The following is a 22,460-nucleotide window of genomic DNA, read 5'->3' on the forward strand; positions in this document are numbered from 1 at the left end:
TGGTCATTGGTGCATGTGGATGATGCTGCATTACTTCTTCCCGACGAACGCACTTTTTCTACAGTATTCAAGAAGGGTAAACGACAGGCCACCCCATTCGCCAAATATTATCTCGTTCAAAGAGTTACTCCACCATCACTGTTCGACGCTATTGCGCATTGTCATCCACGAAAATGAAGTGTCACAATGAAGTTGACCGAGGATTGTACTGTGTTAAAGATTTGGAGGTTAGTACGCCCATGCAGCATAATACCTCCTCACACGATAACACCTGTGTTACAAGGTGATCATGTTCGTCAATCTCCGTCCCCTACGGCCGATCGGTTCTAGGAGCTTCAGTCCGGAACCGCAATGCCGCTGCGGTCGCAGGTTCGACATATGGACTATCAAACCATTTGTGTGATTGGATTGAAGAGTTCCTAGATAAAAGAACGCAGCATGTCATTCTCAATGGAGAGAAGTCTCCGAAGTAAGAGTGATTTCAGGTGTGCCACAGGGGAGTGTCGTAGGACCGTTGCTATTCACAATGTACATGACCTTTTGGATAACATCGGAAGTTCACTGAGGCTTTTTGCGGATGATGCTGTAGTATATGAGAGGTTATAACAATGGAAAATTGTACTGAAATGCAGGAGGATCTGCAGCGAATTGACGCTTGGTGCAGGGAATGGCAACTGAATCTCAATGTAGACAAGTGTAATTTGCTGCGAATACATAAAAAGAAATATCCTTTATCATTTAGCTACAACATAGCAGGTCAGCAACTGGAAGCAGTTAATTCCATAAATTATCTGGGAGTAGGCATTAGGAGTGATTTAAAATGGAATGATCACATAAAGTGGATCATCGGTAAAGCAGATGCCAGACTTTCATTCGAAGAATCCCAAGGAAATGCAATCCGAAAACAAAGGAAGTAGGTTACAGTACACTTGTTCACCCACTGCTTGAGTATTGCTCACCAGTGTGGGATCCGTACCAGGTAGGGTTGATAGAAGAGATAAGATCCAACGGAGAGCAGCGCGCTTCGTTACAGGATCATTTAGTAATCGCGAAAGCGTTACGGAGATGATAGATAAACCCCAGTGGAAGACTCTGCATGAGAGACGCTCAGTAGCTCGATACGGGCTTTCATTGAAGTTTCGAGAAGATATCTTCACCGAGGAGTCAAGCAGTATATTGCTCCCTCCTACGTATATCTCGCGAAGAGACCATGAAAATAAAATCAGAGAGATCAGAGCCCACACAAAGGCATACCGGCAATCTTTCTTTCCACGAACAATACGAGACTGGAATAGAAGGGAGAACTGATAGAGGTACTCAAAGTACCCTCCACCACACACCGTCAGGTGGCTTGCAGAGTATAGATGTAGATGTAGATGTAGATGTAGAATCCTGCCTCGGGCATGGATGTGTGTGATATCTTTAGGTTTAAGTAGATCAAGTCTAGGGGACTGATGACCTCATATGTCCCAGAGTGCGTCGAGCCATTTGAACCATTTTTTTGTTCGTCAATCCTTGAGTACCCTCATGTGGTGAGAGATGGGACATGTTCCGCACCCACGAAAATTCTCGAAGATGATCGTTTTGGTGGTTCAGATGTTATGGTGATGTAAGGTATAATATTCCATGGGCGTATTGACTGAAAATCTTTTTAACGCCGTTCACTCGCAGGTCAAGGTCTTTATTGCAATGTACTTTTTCTAGTTTGCTTCTGTTCAGGGGTACATCCGGTCCTGACCTCATTTTTGTGGAGGACAGCGCTCGATCGCATTGAACAGCACAGGTGGAGGAACTCTTGGAAGTAGAGCATATTTGGCGAATGGACTGGCCTACCTGTTCCTCCAACTTAACTCCCTTCGAGCACGTGCAGGACGAGTTGGCGAGTCGTATTTAAGTATATCCTACTTCCTCAACGGCCATCCAATAGTTATTAACCCCGATGGTGGAGGAACGGAAGGCCCTATCACAAGAGTATGTTGTGCGCAGCAGGGGAGCACGTCGTGGAGCATGAACTGCTGTCCGTGGTGATCACACACCATCTTAAGAATAATGTCCTACATTTTGTGAGGTAGGAGAATGCAGAGGATAATAGAAAACTAGAAAACTAAATTAAGGACGCAAATGGCACAGCTATACGTATTTCAGTACATGTAATAGCAACACGACACTGAAGAATCCACGACACTGTATAGGCCTTGAGAGGCGCCCCGGGCGTAAAAGTGTACACGTTCTGAATGTTGTCAAAGTAGCTTATGTGAGTAGGTTTCCCCATTTGCTGCTCGTATCGTCACTAACATGATTGTCTATTCGCCTTTGCTCCGCAAATACAAGGTGTTACAATAAAATATTTACAAACTTCGAGAGGTTGTAGAAGGTGTCTAGAGCAACAAATTGAGGATAGGAAGCCGTGTCCGGACACGTCATCCAACGACGTTACAGAGCGTCGAAGGTATAGACGCCGGTGCTTGCAGTTAGGACACGCCATCGGTAGAAAACGCCACTTTGTATGTCCCGCAATGTTGTTCTTATTCAGTGATCGCGAATGATTGCTTCGACTGCCAGTGTACATATGAAGCTAGATGCTGCGTAGACAAGTCTTGTCTCCCTTGAATGCAAGCTCAGCTTCATCGGTTGATGACTGTTTCGGACATAGGTTTCCATCCGCAGTTTATTTTTCTTCTGTTTACCGAGAAACATTATAGATTCTAGAGGGTTCCACGAGAAAAATTAGCTGTGGATGGGAACCCATGTCCAAAACCGTCATCTATTGAGGCAACAAAGCATCACGTTCATAGCAGTCAGGGCCTATACACGCAGCAGCAAGTTCTATCTTCTCCACTGGCGATCGCGGCAATCGGTAGCAATCACTGAATAACAAAAAAATATTGCGACACGTTCCACCTTCGGTCCGAAGGAGCACAGTCACATTTGCTGCCTAATGCAACTGGAGCCGGCGCCTGTAACTTCGCCGCTCTGTAGCGGCGTTGGATGACGTTCCCGAGGATGGCTTCCTATCCTCAGGTTGTTCCACGAGACTCTCTCTAAAACCTTTCTAAGTTTGTCGGTCTCGTGTTGTAACCCGGTGTATAACTCCTTTATAGCGTTATGTGCCTGCAACGCCAATACGAGGCATTCAGTCCGGTGTTGGGCGGTGGTGATAACGTTTTAGCTCCTCAATGTACCTCTACTTATTGCGACTAACTAATTCACAAAGACCGTCGAACGGTATGAAAAAACTGAATATTTTTGTTTATTCAGTTTCACAACCTACTTAGCGACGCATATGGAATAATTAAGCATTTCAATAATTTATGTTCGAGGGATAAATATTTTTTTGTGTTTCTCAAGACTTTCTTTGATACAGAAGAAATAAGTGATCCTGGGGTTGGATGTGGTGACGAGATGGATAGCCAATCTAGAGAATGGGGTACAGTGACGTTAGATTCGCGAGTCTCAGAATAGCGTGACAGGAGGCACTGTCGCGGGATGGACGGTGGAGATTAGACTATTATGTAACCGAGACTAGTAAACACAGTTTATAATGGAGTTGGAAAGCAGTTAAGTCGGAGCCGCCTGCGGCTGACCGAGCTAGTTTCGTCCAAGTTAGCGTGCCTGTAGCTGCGTCCGACGGGAGTGGAGTACAACACCTGGTGCCACTGAGCCTTAGCCGAGAGAACTGTGCCAGAAACTAACGTGTGTACGCAGTGTGAAGTCACGTGCTATTTTTCCATATATAGCCTCTTGAAAAGACGACACTGGTCACTCTGAAGCGGGGAACAGAAGAGAATCGAAGCATTTGAAGTGCTACAGAAGAATGTCGAAAATTATATGGACTGAAAAAGCATGTGTTGAGACATCAGGCAATAGCGTCCGTGGTACTAGAGGAAGCTATAGAGGCCAAAAACTGCAGGTTAAGACAGAAAGTGGAACAGATCCAGCAAATAACAAAGGACCTGGGATACAGGTAATAGGTGGTGTGTTCCGGTCAGTTGTCGGGAATCAGCCAAATACGATGGGTTGAACTAGAGACGTGGCATGTTGGCAGACAGTGAACAAAGTTGTCCGATTTGTTGGCCTATCAATGGGTACTGCCTAACGTTTCTTGAAGGAATTGTTTACCACTCATAGCCATATCATACGACATACCATCACTTGGGTCCACTTATTCAGGTAAAGGTGAACATGAACAAGGGTGTTCCATTAAATTTCGTGTGTCCAGCCGTATAAATTCCACTTCTTCTTCTGATATTTAGCCCGTGTACCCTTCATCCATTTTCAGAATGAATCGATTGACTGATGCTTCATCACTCGCTCCTTCCCTTTAAACTCGCGGACAGCGCCACTGTGTGTGCGGCCACAAATACACAAGGTGCCAGAGACGTTGATCGGCGGCAAAGAGATCTGTGGCTGCGTGATCGATCCACGATGGGATATCGATGTATCACTGCTAGCTTTACTGTGATGACACCTTTGTAGGTTGATTGCAGAAACTGCCGTATTCCTCGATTTATCCAAGCTGAAGCCGGTATGTCTGTTAATTAAATTCATCGCCAACAGAGTTTCAATTGCTTCTTTCATTGCTGAATCCCAGAAAAATGAAGTCGAGGCTACATTTTCGACTTTTCCATACACCTCAGACTGCATAATAACAAACAGAGCTCTGTCGCCGCCGATTTGTTAGACTGTAAGAGCCGGCTGTACCAGTGTTGTTCTATGCGTCTTTCATGGATTGTACGTGTTGCCAGTCCACAGGATCTAGAAAAACCCAGGCTTCCGGAGCATCAAATTACCTTTACTGGGACGCAGGAATCCTGCAGTCTTTGGCGGAGGACGAAAAATTACTTTTACTTTGTGTATGCTGAGGATCCGTCCTGTTTTTGACGATAGGCTTTCCACATATGGCAGGAAAGTCATAGATTTAAAATCCTCCGCCCCTTCGTCTGCACTCCTTATGACCACTGTTGGTATCATAGTGGTGCCTTACATTCTGCAGTGAAGAATACCCCTTTGGCTTCAAAAAATTTCTTCAACTATAGGAGCTCGTCTTCCAGACTGTTCCAATCAGCAATGATGTGTGCTCTATGTAACGGAGTTCTGAGAACACTTTTCATCTGGGAAGAAAGATCGTGGCAGCTGTTTGCACGTAAATATAAATCCTTATGCACCGGTTTGCAATACACTGCATGTTCCAAAATGCCATCACCTTAGCGTCGTACCAAAACATCCGAAAAATGGAAGGGATCCCTCTTTTACGATTTCCGTTACAAACTGGCTTTGATGGTTTAAAAATTCTTTTAATTTATCTTCACCGTAGGGACACACAATAAACGTGTCGTCAAAATACTTACAAAATACTGTGAGCTTTAAGCCAGTAGATTCCAGCGCCTTCTCCTCGAAATCCTCCATAAAACATTGGCCACTGAGTACGTAAAGAGGCTGCCCTTGGTGACATCGATAGTACGTTCAAAAAGCGTCTCTGTCGTTTTCTGTATATGTGGTGGGACGTGCAGTGGCGCGGTCTGAGAGTTTAAAAGGACGGAGCAAGTACTGCAGCGTCAGTTACTCGGCTCACACCGAGGATGGCTGAATGGTACACAGCCGAAGTATCAGAAGAAAAAGTAGAATTTATGCGGCTGCACACCCTAAACTTAATCCAGCAGTCATTGAGCCTTAAAAACATGAAGTAGCACTTGACCAAGCATATTTACATTAACGTTCTCGATGACTGAGACTTACGTTTTCTTCCACATCTTCGTGCTGCGTAAACTGTAGACTCTGATGTGCTATAAAATAACAACAGCCGCGTTCTCAGTTCTGCAAGCATACCTTCCCTAGCTTGACAAAGACGTATAAAGCCAATCGAATCTCGACTGGACCAATAAATTACTCGAGCTTAATCCCACAGAAAATGTTTAGGACTGTACTGAACACCGAGATAGACGTAGAAATTGATATCCCCGTCACTTCGTAACCTCACGAAATCTAATTAGCAATGTGGCTTCAGCTAGCTATGGCATATCTGAAGATATGGCTATCATCATCATGATCAGCACCCCAGCTGACAATGTTAACAATTAATAAAAGTTGCCTCAGCTGTATTATTGTACATTTGTTGTGCTTCGACCGGCTCCGTTCTTGTTCGTCATATCGCTAACCTGAGATGTTCAACGAACGGAAGCAACTGCAACGCAATAAACGTGTAATAATGCAGCTGAGATAGTTTCCATTAATCAGTATGGGCTATCTTCCTCGCCGAAATGAGACGATTACAAAAGCTACAGGCGATGTTACCCGGTATTGGCCCATGTCTCTTGGAGATGGCAATTTTTTTTCGCAGTGCTTAATTTACTAACCTTTTAAGGCAGTTACTGGTTAATATTTCAGGAATCTGTAAATCTCATGTCACAGTTGCAAGGAATGGCACTGTGATGCCCAGGATAGACCGAGAGCTGCTGACTGCCTGTCCATTTCAGTACAGTTGCTGATGGCTGCTGCAGCCAGTTACGAGTTCGCAGGTGCCAGTGAGCTGCGTGAAGCAGTCGTTTCAATATGAAACGGTAGAAAACACCTGAAACTACTTTAACACACACATGCAACGTGATTCTAAAGTACTTGGCCAAAGAGTGAACCTATGAACTAAACAAGGGTAGTGATCTGTGGGCACACCATGAAGCGTGAAGTATTGTGCGAATGTTGTTAAATGCTCAGCGCTTCGTAACAGTAACTGCCCAACGCAAGATGGCATGAGTTGATATATTTTATGCGCGAGGTACTTCATAATTCGCATGTATCTGAAAAACATTATATTTTAGAACCGCCAAGACCTATTGATAAGCAGGTCTTCATTAACAATGGCTTTCGATCATCAGATCATCTTGAGGTTTCATAAAATTATTTACAGAAGACATGGTTATACACATCTCAGCTACTGTATAAGGTTTATTGAAATGTGTTTCTAGTTTGGGTGTATGTACACCATCTTCCGCCACTAGGCAAGTATTCATTCTAGCACACTGCTTTCTGATATGTTAAACACAGTTCATTTAACACTGTCTTAACAGGCAAACACCAGCATTTATATTCCATGTCATCAAAAAACGGATGTTTACACATTTCCGTCAATATTAAGGGAACAGTGTTTCGTGCACTGAAAAGAAACACGTGAATATTCGAACGACGATTTTTCTAATCCTTGAAGATGATTTGCAAAGAGCGAAACTAGTGTGGTAGCACGTTCAGTAATATTTATACAGCAACTTTTGGCGTGCGTAAACATATGTTTCATTATTAGTGCTAAAACTAGGAGATCCACCTTGCAAAAAATAATAAGTAAATAAGAATTGAAAGTTCTAGACCTTTCATGAATATGACTTTTTTTTCAAATCTTTATGAGCTGTTGGGTCAGCATCCGCACTAAATTTGTGTCATGTTGGGAGCAGCCACCGTCCGAAGCATTAAGCACTTACAGAAACTTCTTACAATACTTGGTGCCTCACGGTATGTTCACATGACACTTTTCCCTTGTTTTGCGTGTTGGAGTCCAAGCCCCATTGTTCGTCCAACTATTTTAGAATTACCTTGCATCTGTATATGTGAGAACAGTACTGCACGTTGTCTATCATTTCGTGGCCTAAATAATTATTTTTCAGTGTGACTTCATTAAGATAATACTACGGAAACTAGTAAATGAATGAATAAAGTCATACTGCAGCACCTGAGCGGTCGTGCTCTTATTTTTTATTTTTTTTTACAACCATTTAAAAGCTGTGTAGCACCTTCTGCAGAAAATTTATCATAGAGCGGTTAACGCGAGTGGTTCTGCAGACAAAGTGTTATAGGTAGCAAGTGCGTGGAAGGTGTTTGCGAGAGAAGTTGGTGGCTCCTCCGGCGGTAACTTGCTGGCTGTCTGACTTCCCCGGGGATTTACTGCGCCGCCTCCGGACACGGCCGGCTGGCTCCCCTCGGCATCCGCGCGCGGCGCTCTCGGCTTCGATTTCGCGTTGGCACCTCGGCCGCACCTTGCGCACGCACAGTGGCTGGGATGCCCGGCCGCCTGGCGTCAGCTGGTCATAACTCGCGCCCCCGGCGCCAGCCCACTTCCTCCCCCGCACTTCCACCCCCACTGGCGCCGGCAGCGGCGCCGCCCCCGTCCAAATAAAAACCGACCGGCCGCGGCCGTGATTTGTTCCCGCCGCCCCCGCTGTATTGTACTGTCGGCCGGAATTGCTCTTTGTGGGCTCCGGGCTCGCTGCTTTCCCCTGCCGCCGCCGCTACGAGCCGCTCCGGCACTCTGTTACGCTCGGATAGACGCCACAGTAAATTTCCAATCACGCGTGCGAGACTGGATTTAGTATGTAGCTAATGCTGCCCTCGAATCATTGAACATCTACCTGTCTTCAAAGAATAACAAAAATATATTGTAAGATAACTTGGCCAGAATCTGAACAGAATTCTCTTTTGACTACATCACAAGAGAAATGAAATTAACAGGTTAAGTTCCTACACTTTGACCGAAATTCACTGAGTTTCTTCGGTGTTGATGGTGTTAGGACAGCAACCAGCCACAAATTTACTTTCAGTTCCTTTATTCAAAGGGTACCGTTACCGGTTTCGAAACATTGAGATTCTTCCTCAGACGGTTTACATGCTTTCTTTATGACATGTGGTGGTTTTTATTTATTTATTTTTTTTTTTACAGATTAATTGTCGTGAGACGTCGGTTTGGAGTGTTTGTTTTCATAACATTCGTCCAACAGATGTAACTGCATTCCCACTGTTCAAATTGGTTCAAATGGCCCTGAGCACTATGGGACTTAACATCTGAGGTCATCAGTCCCCTAGAACTTAGAACCACTTTAACCTAACTAACCTAAACACATCACACACATCCATGCCCGAGGCAGGATTCGAACCTGCGACAGTAGCAGTCCCGCGGTTCCGGACTACAGCGCTTAGAACCGCATGGGCACCGCAGCCGGCGCATTCCCACTGTATTCTTATTGTTGCACACGTAAATTGTTCTCACTGAGAAAGTGTTCACTTGTGCAACAATAAGAATACAGTGGCACTGCAGTTACATCTGTTGGACGAATGTTATGAAAACAAACACTCAAAACCGACGTATAAAGGCAATTAATCCGGAAAAAAAACCACCACACGTCATAAAGAAAGCATGTAAACCGTCTGAGAAAGAATCTCAACGATTCGAAACCGGTAACGGTACCCTTTGAATAAAGGAACTGAAAGTAAATTTGTGGCTGGTTGCTGTTCCAACTCCATCAACATTTGTCTTCAAACAACAGCCACGGTCTCCATCATGTCATCATATGACAAAATTGCATTACTTCGTTGTGTTTAAAAAGTTTTTTTCTGAAGCTAATTCGATATACATTTTCATCTGACCGAAGTAGTCAGTGGTTAACTGATCAGATATACTTTACAAAATATGCATTGCGAAATAGGAGGAGCGCTCAATAGGTAATGCAACAAAATTTTTGTCTCGGTTAGTATCAGATGTAAAACGTGGAATTTGTTGGGTCACATCGAGCAATATTCCCATTTCAGCCCTTACTTTCGTGAAGTTCCGATACGCGGCGATGCTATTCGTAGCCTTTCGAATGGAGTCTGTAGCCCGCCTGAGTGGCCTAGCGGTTCTAGGCGCTACAGTCTGGAACCGCGCAACCGCTACGGTCGCAGCTTCTAATCCTGCCTGGGCCATGCATGTGTGTGATGTCCTTAGGGTAGTTAGGTTTAAGTAGTTCTGAGTTCTAGGGGACTGATGGCCTCAGAAAATTAAGTCCCATAGTGCTCAGCTGAACCATTTTTTTCACATCGTCAAGATTTATAAACAAAACTAGCATAGGTATTATCGAAAAACTAATGATAATAATAATAACAATAACAATAATATAGTGCGAACTAGGCCACAGCAAGACAAGGTCATAAACTGAACAGTGCAGCTGGTCACAGTTCCATTTTGGTATAACTGTCATATACCTGATCTTGTACGAAAGGTCATCAAACAGTAATATACAGATTGTTATGGCAGGTCAAGCAACGTTTGTTGACAGCTGCACCACACTTGAAAGTAGGAGATGCATGACTCTGTTTTCTCAATATAGTCATCAACTAGGAACGTTCAATCATTCACTTCCTCGTCGACAGAGATCCGCTCATGGGTCACAGAGCCATTAATACTGCTGTGTGACCGTCAACATCATTGAAAGATCTCACTCACCCTAGACGAGCTTCCAGGTTCTCAAAAGGATGGAAATCACATGGTACAAGAACTGGACATTACGATCAGAACTATCCACATCTGTGCGACCGTGGACAAATTGCTGGCACAGTTTCACTACGAACAGAAACGACGCTGCAGCTGGTCGATATGCCGCCAGAGTATTTTCTAGAGACCGAAAAGCTTATATTCACTAATCAGCACGGATTTACAAAGTATTGTTAGTGTGAAACTCAGCTTGCTATTTTCTAACATGATGTACTGCGAACTGTGGATGAAGGGGAACGGGCAGACTCCTTCTCTCTAGATTTCGGAAATGTGTCTGACTGCAGACTATTAACGAAGATACGAGCATACAGAATAGGTTCCTATATATGTGAGTGGCTCGAAGACTACTTAGGTAATAGAAACCAGTATTTTGTCCTTGATGGCAAGTGTTCGTTAGAGACGAGTGTATCGTCAGATGCGCCCCTGGGTATCGTGAGTGGACCGTTATTACTTTATATATAAATAAATGATATGGAGAACAGAACGAGCAACAATCTGCGGTTGTTTGCTGATAATGCTGTGGTGTATGGGAAAATGTCGAAGGTGAACGACTGTTCGATAGTACAAGACGACTTAGATAAAATATCTAGTTGGAGTGATGAGCTGGCTCTAAATGCAGAAAAATATAACTTAAAACGGATGAGTCGCGAAAAACAAATCCGTAATGTTCAGATACAGCATTATGAATATCCTGTTTGACACAGCCACATCGTTTAAATATGTGGGCACAGCTTTGAGAAGCGAAATGAAATGGAACGAGCGTTTGAGGTTTGTGGTAAGGAAGGCGACCGGTCGTCATCGGTTTATTGGGAGATTTTTAGGAAAGTGTGGTCCATCAGAGACCGCATATAGGACGCCAGTGCAAACTATTCTTGAGTTCTGCTCGATTGCTTGGGATTTGCGCCAGGTCGAATTAAAGGAAGACATCGAAGCAATTCAGATGTGGGCTGCTAGGTTCATTGCCGGTAAGTTCGAACAACAGGCAAATGTTATGGACATGCTTCGGGAACTCAAATGGGAAGCCCTGAAGGCAAGTCGACGTTCTTTTAGACGAAGAACATTTAGAACATTTTAAGAACCGCCATTTGAAGCTGACTGCAGAACGATCCTGCTGCTGCCAACACACATTTAGAGTAATGAGCACGTACGTAAGATACGAGAAATTAAGGCTCATGCAATGGCATAAAGACAGGCGTTTTTCCCTCGCTTTATCTGCGAATAAAACAAGAAAGGAAAAGACAAGTGTTGGTACAGGATACCTTCAGCGGCGCAATCGGACGGTGGCTTGTGAAGTATGTAGGTAGACGTAAATGTAGATAGGATTGCAAATCTGTGTGTAATTTAGACGTTTTGCCAACGAAGAGTCGTACTTCAAGTATGGATTTCGTTTCCATTTGCCGTACGATTTCAGTCACACTTTGTGAAGCGCTTGTTATCCGTACCGCAGCAGAACAGTGCCTGCTGGAAGACAGATGACGTACGCCATCCGTGTTGCGTAAAGGTCTCAGCGTGCAATGGAAGTATGAGTCTTTCTTAAGTCGGTACATAGTTCTAACGTAAACTATCAATTCTCTTGGGGCAAGCCTAGTGCCTACACAAGTACATGAATAAATACATCAGAAGTCATACCATAATGGAGCATTTCTAGATATTGCCTAATTATTACAATTATCTAACGCACAGTAAAATGCGATAAGTGTTCACAAAGAACCACAATGGTGTAGTGAAAGTCGAGACGATAAATTTGAAATAGCACACTTGTGGTCTATCAAGGCAGGCCTACGAAAGACAACTAAAATACCAGACAAACGTGTCGCGCGAGATTTTCAGTATAGCCTCGCTCTCACATGCCGCGGGATCAGTCGGCTATTTCAACGTTATTAATTTAAACTTTCCCGTGACGGTAATGAAAGAAAAAATAGGCTTTTGCAAATGTTATGCAAAAACCATTTACCTTTAAAATCCAGTCTCAAGTTAACCTATGTAAGCAAAAACAGACATATTGTCTTACGGGATAACAGCAATCAGTGATTTTATAATGTTACTTAAAATCCGTCCTGATTGCAATTTTTTTTTTATTATTCATATGACCGGTTTCGGTTAATTCAGAACCATCTTCATATCTGATATTTCAGTTACAGAAGTAACCCGTCTTCTAGTAAATATGGGTAGATTTGTAGTTAAGCTGGCTATGACACATAAAAAGTCGCAGGGTAGCTGAATAACGTCTTTATTGATTACACAGTATGAAGGATGTGTTTGGGAATTATTTCCACCTTCAGAAATCTAAGTACAAGAGTAGCACAAGGACAACAGCATTACCAGTTTGTGTACGTAACATGACAGATAATCTTAATCTTACGCTCTTAAAATTCACAATATTATGAGACAAAAAATGACATCAATGTCAATTTCATAATATTTAAAAGACAGGAACAGGCAGTTTTAATATCCAAGGATGATTTTAACGAAAATCTCGCACTGCACGCACGTGCTCTAGCGTAGGTGTCTTTTGTAGGCCAGAACCAGACTGTTTTGGGGCTTGATAGATCAGTTTGTTCCTCTCTCCTTCACCAACACCACTGCGGTACGTTGTAAACTGTCATCATTTGCATCCTGTATGATGTTCTGTCCTAGAGATGGTGCGAGAATCGTCAGATTTTGACTAATTTCGTTTCTCAAAATAAAAATAAGTACAGCTATATATTGGAAGATGCATTTCGTAATCCTTATTAAAGCTATTCAAAATCGCCTACGAAATATCTCTAACGTAAGAAACCGACACAAATTTAAGTCAAATGCACAACTAGAGGGGAACTTCGTTTCTGACACCACTAGCATTGCTCGCACTTCAGTTTACAAACACTAAATACAATAGGCCTCAAAAGTCGAGATTTCATTAGGACGAAATGCAGCATTCCTATCCGTAACGAATGATCGCCGCAGTCTTTGACAAATATTAAGTACACTACTGGACATTAAAATTGCTACACCAAGAAGAAATGCAGATGACAAAAGGGTATTCATTGGACAAATATATAATACGAGAACTGACATGTGATTACATTTTCACACAATTAGGGTGCATAGAACCTGAGAAATCAGTACCCAGAACAACCACCTCTGGCAGTAATAACTTCCCTGATAATAACTTCCCTGATACGTCTGGGCATTGAGTCAAACAGAGCTTGGATAGCGTGTACACGTACAGCTGCCGATGCAGTTTCAACACGATACCACAGTTCATCAAGAGTAGTGACTGGGGTATTGTGACGAGCCAGTTGTTCGGCCACCATTAACCAGACGTTTTCAATTGGTGAGAGATCTGGAGAATAAGCTATCCAGGGCGGCATTCGAACAACTGCTGTATCCAGAAAGGCCCGTACAGGACCTGCAACATGCGGTCGTGCATTATCCTGCTGAAATATAGGATTTCGCAGGGATCGAATGAAGGCTAGAGGCACGGGTCGTAATACATCTGAAATGTAACGTCCACTGTTCAAAGTGCCGTCAGTGTGAACAAGAGGTGACCGAGACGTGTAACCAATGGCACCCCATACCGCCACGCCGGGTGATAAGCCAGTATGGCGATGACGAATACACGCTTCCAATGTGCGTTCACCGTGATGTCACCAAACACGGATGCGACCATCATGACGCTGTAAACAGAACCTGGATTCATTCGAAAAAACCGACGTTTTGCCATTCGAGCACCCAGGTTCGTCGTTGAGTACACCATCGCAGGCGCTCCTGTCTGTGATGCAGCGTCAAGGGTAACCGCAGCCATGGTCTCCGAGCTGATAGTACATGCTGCTGCAAACGTCGTCGAACTGTTCGTGGAGATGGTTGTTGTCTTGAAAAAGTCCCCATCTGTTGACTCAGGGATCGAGAGGTGGCTGCACGATCCGTTACAGCCATGCGGATAAGATGCCTGTCATCTCCACTGCTAGTGATAAGAGGTCGTTGGGATCCAGCACGGCGTTCCGTATTACCCTCCTGAACCCACCGATTCCATATTCTGCTAACAGTCATTGGATCTCGACCAACGCGAGCAGCAATGTCGCGATACGATAAACCGCAATCGCAGCAGGCTACAATCCGACCTTTATAAAAGTCGGAAACGTGATGGTACGCATTTCTCCTCCTTACATGAGGCATCACAACAACGTTTCACCTGGCAATGCCGCTCAACTGCTGTTTGTGTATGAGAAATCGGTTGGAAGCTTTCCTCATGTCAGCACGTTGTAGGTGTCGCCACCGGCGCCAACCTTGTGTGAATGCTCTGAAAAGCTAATCAATTGCATATCACAGCATCTTCGACCTGTCGGTTAAATTTCGCGTCTGTAGCACGTCATCTTCGTGGTGTAGCAATTTTAATGGCCAGTAGTGTATTTTCTGTTCGACAGTGAAAATAATACCGTAAAGATGCAATTCAGTTTCAACACCGGTTAACTCGAAAACAAGAGTGCGCTGTGGAGGATCATAGTGGACGGAAGAGACAGGTAGAGCAGTGGTGTGTGTGTGTGTGTGTGTGTGTGTGTGTGTGTGAGAGAGTGTGTGTGAGTGTGCGCGCGGCGCGCTTGTGTGTGTGTGTGTGTGTGTGTGTGTGTGTGTGTGTGTGTGTGTGTGTACGTGTACGCGCACGCACTACTAACAAAAGGTTGCGGGACCGAAGAAGTTAGGCGCGGAAATCCCAATACTCTGCCTCTTCTCGTCTCGTGGCCTGACGGAAATCGGCAGCTACGTTTAGCCGCAACGGGGAGACGGACCAAAATTTCTGGAAATCAGCGCGGAACGCTGCGTCGCGTCGCAGGCACGTTTCGCCGGTAGGCTGATTGTGAAAACGCAATCACGATGGACCAATCAGCGACAGGTAATTTAATAGCGTTACCTGTTGAATAGCAACCAGCGGTAGCGGCGGCGGCGGCGGCGGCGGCGGTGGCGGCGATTTATTGCTGCCCTGCGGCGCAAGCTGACCGCCGCGTTGATTGCGTCGCTGCGAAAGCGAAGGCCGGCGCACGGCGTTCTGCGGCAGGCATTGCAGCCTGTAAACACTTTGCACGCAGGGAGCCGCGGGAACAGCGTGCTTTTGACACGGGGGCAGAGCCAGTATCATTGTGATCTCGTCGGTTTGCAGATGGCTGCGCAGAACTCGACACATACGTGTAAACCTATACATGCATTATCCGACAGCTGTAGAGAACCTAATATCTCTCATGCCGATTGCATGTTCTTCATAGCAATCCACGAACGTATTTATACGATACGCGTTAATAAATAATGACCCGATGCCTTTTACAGCCGATAACATACACTGGGTTGACAAAAGTTATGCTACACTTCCTAAAACCGTGTCTGACCTCCTTTTGCTCGGCGTAGTACAACTAGATGTGAGGAGTCAACAAGTCGTTGGAAGCCCCTGTAGAAATAGTGAGCCATGCTGCTTCAATAGCTGTCCATAACTGCGAAAAGTGTTGCCGGTGCGGACCTCTAGATTATGTACCATGTCGGGCGATTTTGTTCATCAAATCATTCGCTCGAATTGTCCAGAATGTTTTTCAAACAAATCGCGAACAATTGAGCCTGCTGACAAGGCGTGTTATCATCCATAAAAATTCCATAGCTGTTGGGTATATGAAGTCTGTGAATGGCTGCAAATGGTCTCCACGTAGCCGTAGCCGAAATTACCATTACTTGTCAATGACCGGTTCAATTGGTCCGCTCCATGTAAACACAGCCCACATCGTTATGGAGCCACCACCAGCTGGCACGGTCCCTTGTTGACAACTTGGGTCCCTGGCTTCGTAGGGTCTGCTCCCCATTCTGATCCTACCATCACCACTTACCATTTGAAATAGGGACTCATCTGACCAGGCCAAGGTTTTACATTCGTCAACGGACTAACGAGCGCAGGAGAGGCTCTGTAGGCGAATTCGTGCTTTTAGCAAAGGTACTCGTATCGTTTGTCTGCAGCTATAGCCTATTAATACCAAATTTCACCGCAGGGACCTAACGATTACGTCCCTCGCACATCCCACATTAATTTCTGAGGTTATTTCACGCAGTGTTGCTGGTCTGTTAACACTGACTGCTCTACGCAAACACTGCTTCGCTCTGTCGTTTAGTGAAGGCTGTCGGTCACTGTGTTGTCCGTGGTGACAGGTAATAACTGAATTTTTGTATTCTCGTCTCACTCTTGACACTGTGGATCTCGTAATACTGTATCATCTAATGATTTCCGAAATGGAATATCCCATGCGTCTAGGTCCAACTACCAAAGTCTGTTAATTCCGGTCGTAAGAGGGTAATTACGTCGGACATCTTTTCAGCTGAATCATCTGCCTACAAATGACAGATACGCTAATGCACTGCCCATTTATACCTTCTGTATACGATACCACCGCCATATGTATACGTGCATGTCGCTGCCATATGACTTTCGTCAACTGACTGTTTATAGGAAAACTATTGGGTTTTCAAATTTGATGTTTCTTCTGCACATGTGTGAAGCTGGGAACAATTCTCTAACAGCTCGTATCGATAGTGGTTGTGCACTACTATCTGACAGTTGATCAGCAACGGGTTCGACCTCGTCCCTCGAGAGAGCGCGAACTCTCCGCCTGTGATACTTTTAAGGGTCGCCGTACAGGCTGATGTCATTCTGTATTGGCGTTCGGACTGGAGCGGATGGGCAAGCCAGCGCTTGGTGAGGGTCACGAGCTGGTACTCGCAAGAAGAGGAGAAGCTGCTGATGATGTTTTGGTTTGTGGCGTACTCAACTGCGCTTTCATCAGCACCCGTACAAACTCCCCATTTTCTTCACAGTCCAATTTTTTTACTCAGTTAAATCTAGCCACTGGCACGGATGGTGGTGATTACGATGAAATGATGACGACAGCACAAACGTCCAGTTCTCGGGCAAAGAAAATCACCAACCCGGCCGGCAATCGAACCCGAGACACTGTGATCCAGAGGTAGAAACGCTAGCCACTACACCACCAGCTGCGGACGGAGGAGGTGCTGGCAGGACTCTGTTCTGCGAGTATGAGTGATACTCCGAGGGCACCGATCACTGGTAGGCAGAGGCTGAACGGACTGAGGAACTTGTACTGCCGACTCAGCCGCACACGTCGGCTGGTATTACTAATGGAGTTCAAACTGATGAGCTCGTTTCTGTACATCTGCTTTCGACGCTGCTGCGTTTTACAAACCGTGCCTGTTGACTCTTCATTCTGGTCATTTTTCTCCGGGCTGTCAAGCGTCGTCAATTGCAACAACTACTGCTTCAGACACTGTATTAGGTGTCTGGTATTGCCTGGCTTTTGGTTATAGGATATCCCTGTAAACTTGGATTAACTGAGATCTGTTCTTTTCCTTAAGTTCCAAACAGTTATTTTATTGAAATTACAATTAAATGGACACCCTAACTCCAAACAGGCGTTGATGTACTTCATTGAGGACATGTTGAAAATATGTGCCCCGACCGGGAGTCGAACCGAGGATCTCCTGCATGGTCATCGACGGTAACTGTTCTTTCGGGAACAGATACTACCGTCGTATATAGTTACTTTATTAATGTTTCTGTGTGTTTTGGGGCTTAACAAGCTGGTAAAATTTGTTTTGCGTCTTTTTCAAAGCTCAAAATTGTAATCTGTTTAAATCTACGAGGTGTTTCACGTGAGTCAATCACCCTATGGATTATATTAATTAAGATATCGCAGTTTTTTACTGTTTAGTAATTTTTTAGTAATTCTTAGATACTCACGTCAAGCATATAGATGGCACTAGGCAGCAGCTTACTATGCTTAAATGAAATTACAAAACCGTCGAAGTTGCTCAGATCCCGTCTTTACGCACAAGGTGACCAGTTTCCGACTCTAGTCCATTATCCATATTCAAGGTGCAAATATTTTATATATGTATGTAATGGTGTCTGGTTTGGAGACTAAGAAGAATTCTGTAGATCAAAATAGATGAAATATGTGTCATTTATGGCAAAAAGGAAAGCGTACATGCCATTTTGTAAATGAAAAGGAAAAGTTAGTTTCTGAATAAAGGTTTTTCGTTTAAAGCATATGTCTGCGTTGGCGCTTTTCCACACCTATTAAGACTGTGAGGAACAATAAAGATTAATTTTGGTTTGCGTTCCTATTAGCAAACGACGCAAGAATTGATAGAGTGAGAATCACATTTTATGGAAAAAAGTTAATGTGGTAAGTTATTATCTTTATAATGGACTGAAGTCGGAACCTGTTCGCCACTTAAATAAAAACAAACCCGTGTGCAACTTTGACAGTTTAGCAATTTCAATGAATTTTTAAATACTTGTGGGGCTTAAGAAGTCTTGAAGGTGTTCGTCCTGTTTATTTTGCGTAAAACTGTTTTGCCTAGGTTTTAATGAATTGTTTTTTTACTGTTATCGTATGGCCAGTTACTGCGGGAACATAGAAAATACGTTGGGAAGAGTGTATGTCCAGTACAGGTGATTCAAGCCTGCTTTTGGTTGTATGGATTGTCCAAACTTTCGTAAAAGTATTTTGGTGCCTTCTTGGTACGATACGCTCTTTTTAGTGTAAGCCTTCGAGCAACTATTAATGATTCTTGTTTGGTTAATCATTGTTGGCCTGAGCAAATAAAATTTTGGTTTTTTTTTGTAGAATGACGTTTTCCTTGGCTGGCAACTCCTGTCCCCAGTTCGTCGTTTCCCTGTCTACGGAAGACACTCTTTACAAGCAGCGTGCCGTAATAGATGTTTTGGTTGCGGGAATAGAAACTTTGGTGGTCATCCATAAACATTTGCGTGCAGTTTACAGACAAGATGTAGTCGATAAGAATAGTGTTGGGTGATGGCTGAAGAGTGTTAAAGTGTCAGAAAGTGCGGAAACTGAGAGCCATGATCGGCCATGTTCGGTAATCCCGTCGCAGCCACTACTCCCGATGTGCTGATTCCCTCGTATGCCATTATTCTCGCAGATCAACGCACCACAGCTCGATAATTGGCTCTAAGCTATCTCTGTCAGCACTAGAGGTGCGTCTTCAGTGAGACTCTTGGATATTCAAAGGCGTCCTTCCACCAATGCTCACAACTGATCACAAGATTTAAAGAAAAGCCATTGTTTCTGAACTGCTGGAGCAGTTTGAGGTCAATGAAGAAGCCTTTGTGTCTCTGATCGTTACCGGTGACGAAATTCAGATGCATCACTTTCAACTGTAAAAGAAAAGTCTATCGCAGTAGTGGCACCACCACAAGAAAGAAGAAAATCAAAGCAGCCCCCTCTGCTGGCAAATTCGTGATAGTCTATTGGGATAGAGGTGCTATTCTCTTGGATGTGTTGTCAAAAGTGTCAATCTCTAAATCAGGGGCACACTAAGGACTCTGAATAAACTCAAAAAGCGTTGCGGATATGTTTGGTCTGACGAGAATCCAAAAGGACACTTGCTCCAATATGACAATGCACACCAGAACCCCGGAACACACTGCCAAATTGGTTTGGACATCCACCCTCTGGCAGAGACATGATAGTTTGGGCCTCTTAAAGACCCTGCACGAAAGAAGCTGAAGAGAGAGTAATTCATGCATCAAAAAACATGGACAAGAGCTTTTATCAACAGATAACATATGGTGTTACTCAATGCTGGCGTAAGACCACAGTGATGGAGATTATTCAGGAAAGTGGATCATCTGAGAGAAGTGTTGACCGATATTGTCACCAAATTCTGAATCTTAGAAATAAATTATCCTGAGAAAATGCACACCAGAACCCCGGAACACACTGCCAAATTGGTTTGGACATCCACCCTCTGGCACAGACATGATAGTTTGGGCCTCTTACAGGATCCTTTATTGTATGATTATATGATAGCGGAACAAACACTGGTAGCAGTTACATCTGTAAAATATCTGGGAGTATGCGTGTGGAACGATTTGAAGTCGAATAATCATATAAAATTAATTGTTGGTAAGGCGGGTACCAGGTTGAGATTCATTGGGAGAGTGCTTAGAAAGTGTAGTCCATCAACAAAGGAGGTGGCTTACAAAACACTCGTTCGACCAATACTTGAGTATTGCTCATCAGTGTGGGATCCGTACCAGATCGGTTTGACGGAGGAGATAGAGAAGATCCAAAGAAGAGCGGCTCGTTTCGTCACAGGGTTATTTGGTAACCGTGATAGCGTTACGGAGATGTTTAATAAACTCAAGTGGCAGACTCTGCAAGAGAGGCGCTCTGCATCGCGGTGTAGCTTGCTCGCCAGGTTTCGAGATGGTGCGTTTCTGGATGAGGTATCGAATATATTGCTTCCCCCTACTTATACCTCCCGAGGAGATCACGAATGTAAAATTAGAGAGATTAGAGTGCGCACGGAGGCTTTCAGACAGTCGTTCTTCCCGCGAACCATACGCGACTGGAACAGGAAAGGGAGGTAATGACAGTGGCACGAAAAGTACCCTCCGCCACACACCGTTGGGTGCCTTGCGGAGTATAAATGTAGATGTAGATGTAGATGAAAACTGAGGGGCATTATTTATTGAACGACGGCTCTGCAGCTATCTCACTTCTACTAGCTGTTAGCCCGAAGGCGAAGAAAATAAAGTTACGTAATTAACGTTTTACCGGTACATGTCTGCAGTACTGGTAATATTTAAATACTTGCAACACAGGACTGTAACATGCCGCTGAAAGAAAGGCACATTGTCCTGCTGGTATTTCCCAAGTCCGTCGGAACGCACAATGGACATGAATGGATGCAAGTGATCATACAGGATGCTGACGTACGTGTCACCTGTCACAGTCGTATCTGGACGTATCGGGGGTCCCATGTCACTCCTACTGCACACGCCCCAACAGCTTGAACAGTCCCCTGTTGACATGCAGGGTCCATGGATTTATGAGGTTGTCTCCATACCCATACACGTCCATCCGATAGATACAATTTGAAACGAGACTCGTCCGACCAGGCAACATGTTTTCAGTCATCTACAGTCCATTGTCGGTGTTGACGGGTCCAGTCGAGGCATAAAGCTTTGTGTCGTGCAATCATCAAGGGTATACGAGTAGGCCTTCGGCTCCGGAACCCCATATCGATTATGTTTCGTTGAAGGTTCGCACGCTGACACTTGTTGATGCTCCAGCATTGAAATCTGCAGCAATTTACGGAAGGGCTGCACTTCTGTCACGTTGAACGATTCTCCTCAATCGTCGTTGGTCCCGTTCTTGCAGGATTTTTTTCCGGCCGCAGCGATGTCGGAGATTTGATATTTTACCGGATTCCTGATATTCACAGTACACTCGTGTAATTATCGTGCGGGAAAATCCCCACTTCATCGCAACATCGGAGATGCTGTGTCTCATCGCTCGTGCACCGACTGTAACACCATGTTCAGACTGACTTAAATCTTGATAACCTGTCATTGTAGCAGCAGTAACCGATCTAAAAACTGCGCCAGACATTTTCTGTCTTATATAGGCTTTGCCGACCGCAGCTCCGTATTCTGCCTGTTTACGTAACTCTGTATTTCAATACTTATGTCTATGCCAACTTCTTTGACGCTTCAGTGTACTATCCTATTATGCCACTATATTTGTAAATATTTGGGAACTGGAATCCAAAAAAAAAGAAATAAAATAGCATTCATGATCCAAAATATCGATGTTCTTATATCAAAACCTTCATTGTACAGTACATTCTATCGGAGAGCAGTTATTTACGGACCAGTTGCTTCGTAACTTCTGTGAACTGCTACAAGCGGAATAGAATCTTAAAACATATCTGAGGACGTAAGAGGAACTTGATGTGTTTTTCGATTGCAAACTCCTACCTGGGTTGGTCACCTCACAGGGTAAGACGACGGTGTCGCTGGTGACGATGCGGAAGTTCCTGCCGGACGTGATGAACGAGGGCAGCTCGGTGGCGCTGTTCAGGTCGTTACCCATCACCGCTGCCGGTTCCACTGCGAACAAAAGTACGAGAAAGTTAGCTGCGTCTGACCTCAGGAAAAAATGGAAGTCGAAATGGTTCAAATGGCTCTGAGCACTATGGACTTAACATCTGAGGTCATCAGTCCCCTAGTACTTAGAACTACTTAAACCTACCTAACCTAAGTACATCACACACATCCATGCCCGAGGCAGGATTCGAACGTGCGACAGTAGAGGTCGCGCTGAAAATAGAAGTC

General features: G+C 44.4%; 1 protein-coding gene across 2 annotated transcripts in view; it reads right to left on the reverse strand.

The window, feature by feature from the left end:
• Positions 1-22,231, reverse strand: part of LOC126484509 (limbic system-associated membrane protein) — a 965,824-nt gene extending 943,593 nt beyond the window's left edge. For both annotated transcript variants that reach the window (XM_050108046.1, XM_050108045.1), the window contains exon 1: positions 22,104-22,231. In XM_050108046.1, the coding sequence (XP_049964003.1) occupies positions 22,104-22,218 (115 nt within the window). In that variant the 5' untranslated portion in view covers positions 22,219-22,231. The remainder of the gene's footprint in view (positions 1-22,103) is intronic.
• Positions 22,232-22,460: the final 229 nt, after the last annotated feature.

Source organism: Schistocerca serialis, chromosome 6 (assembly GCF_023864345.2).
Source record: "Schistocerca serialis cubense isolate TAMUIC-IGC-003099 chromosome 6, iqSchSeri2.2, whole genome shotgun sequence".
NCBI classification, from domain to species: Eukaryota; Metazoa; Arthropoda; class Insecta; order Orthoptera; family Acrididae; genus Schistocerca; species Schistocerca serialis.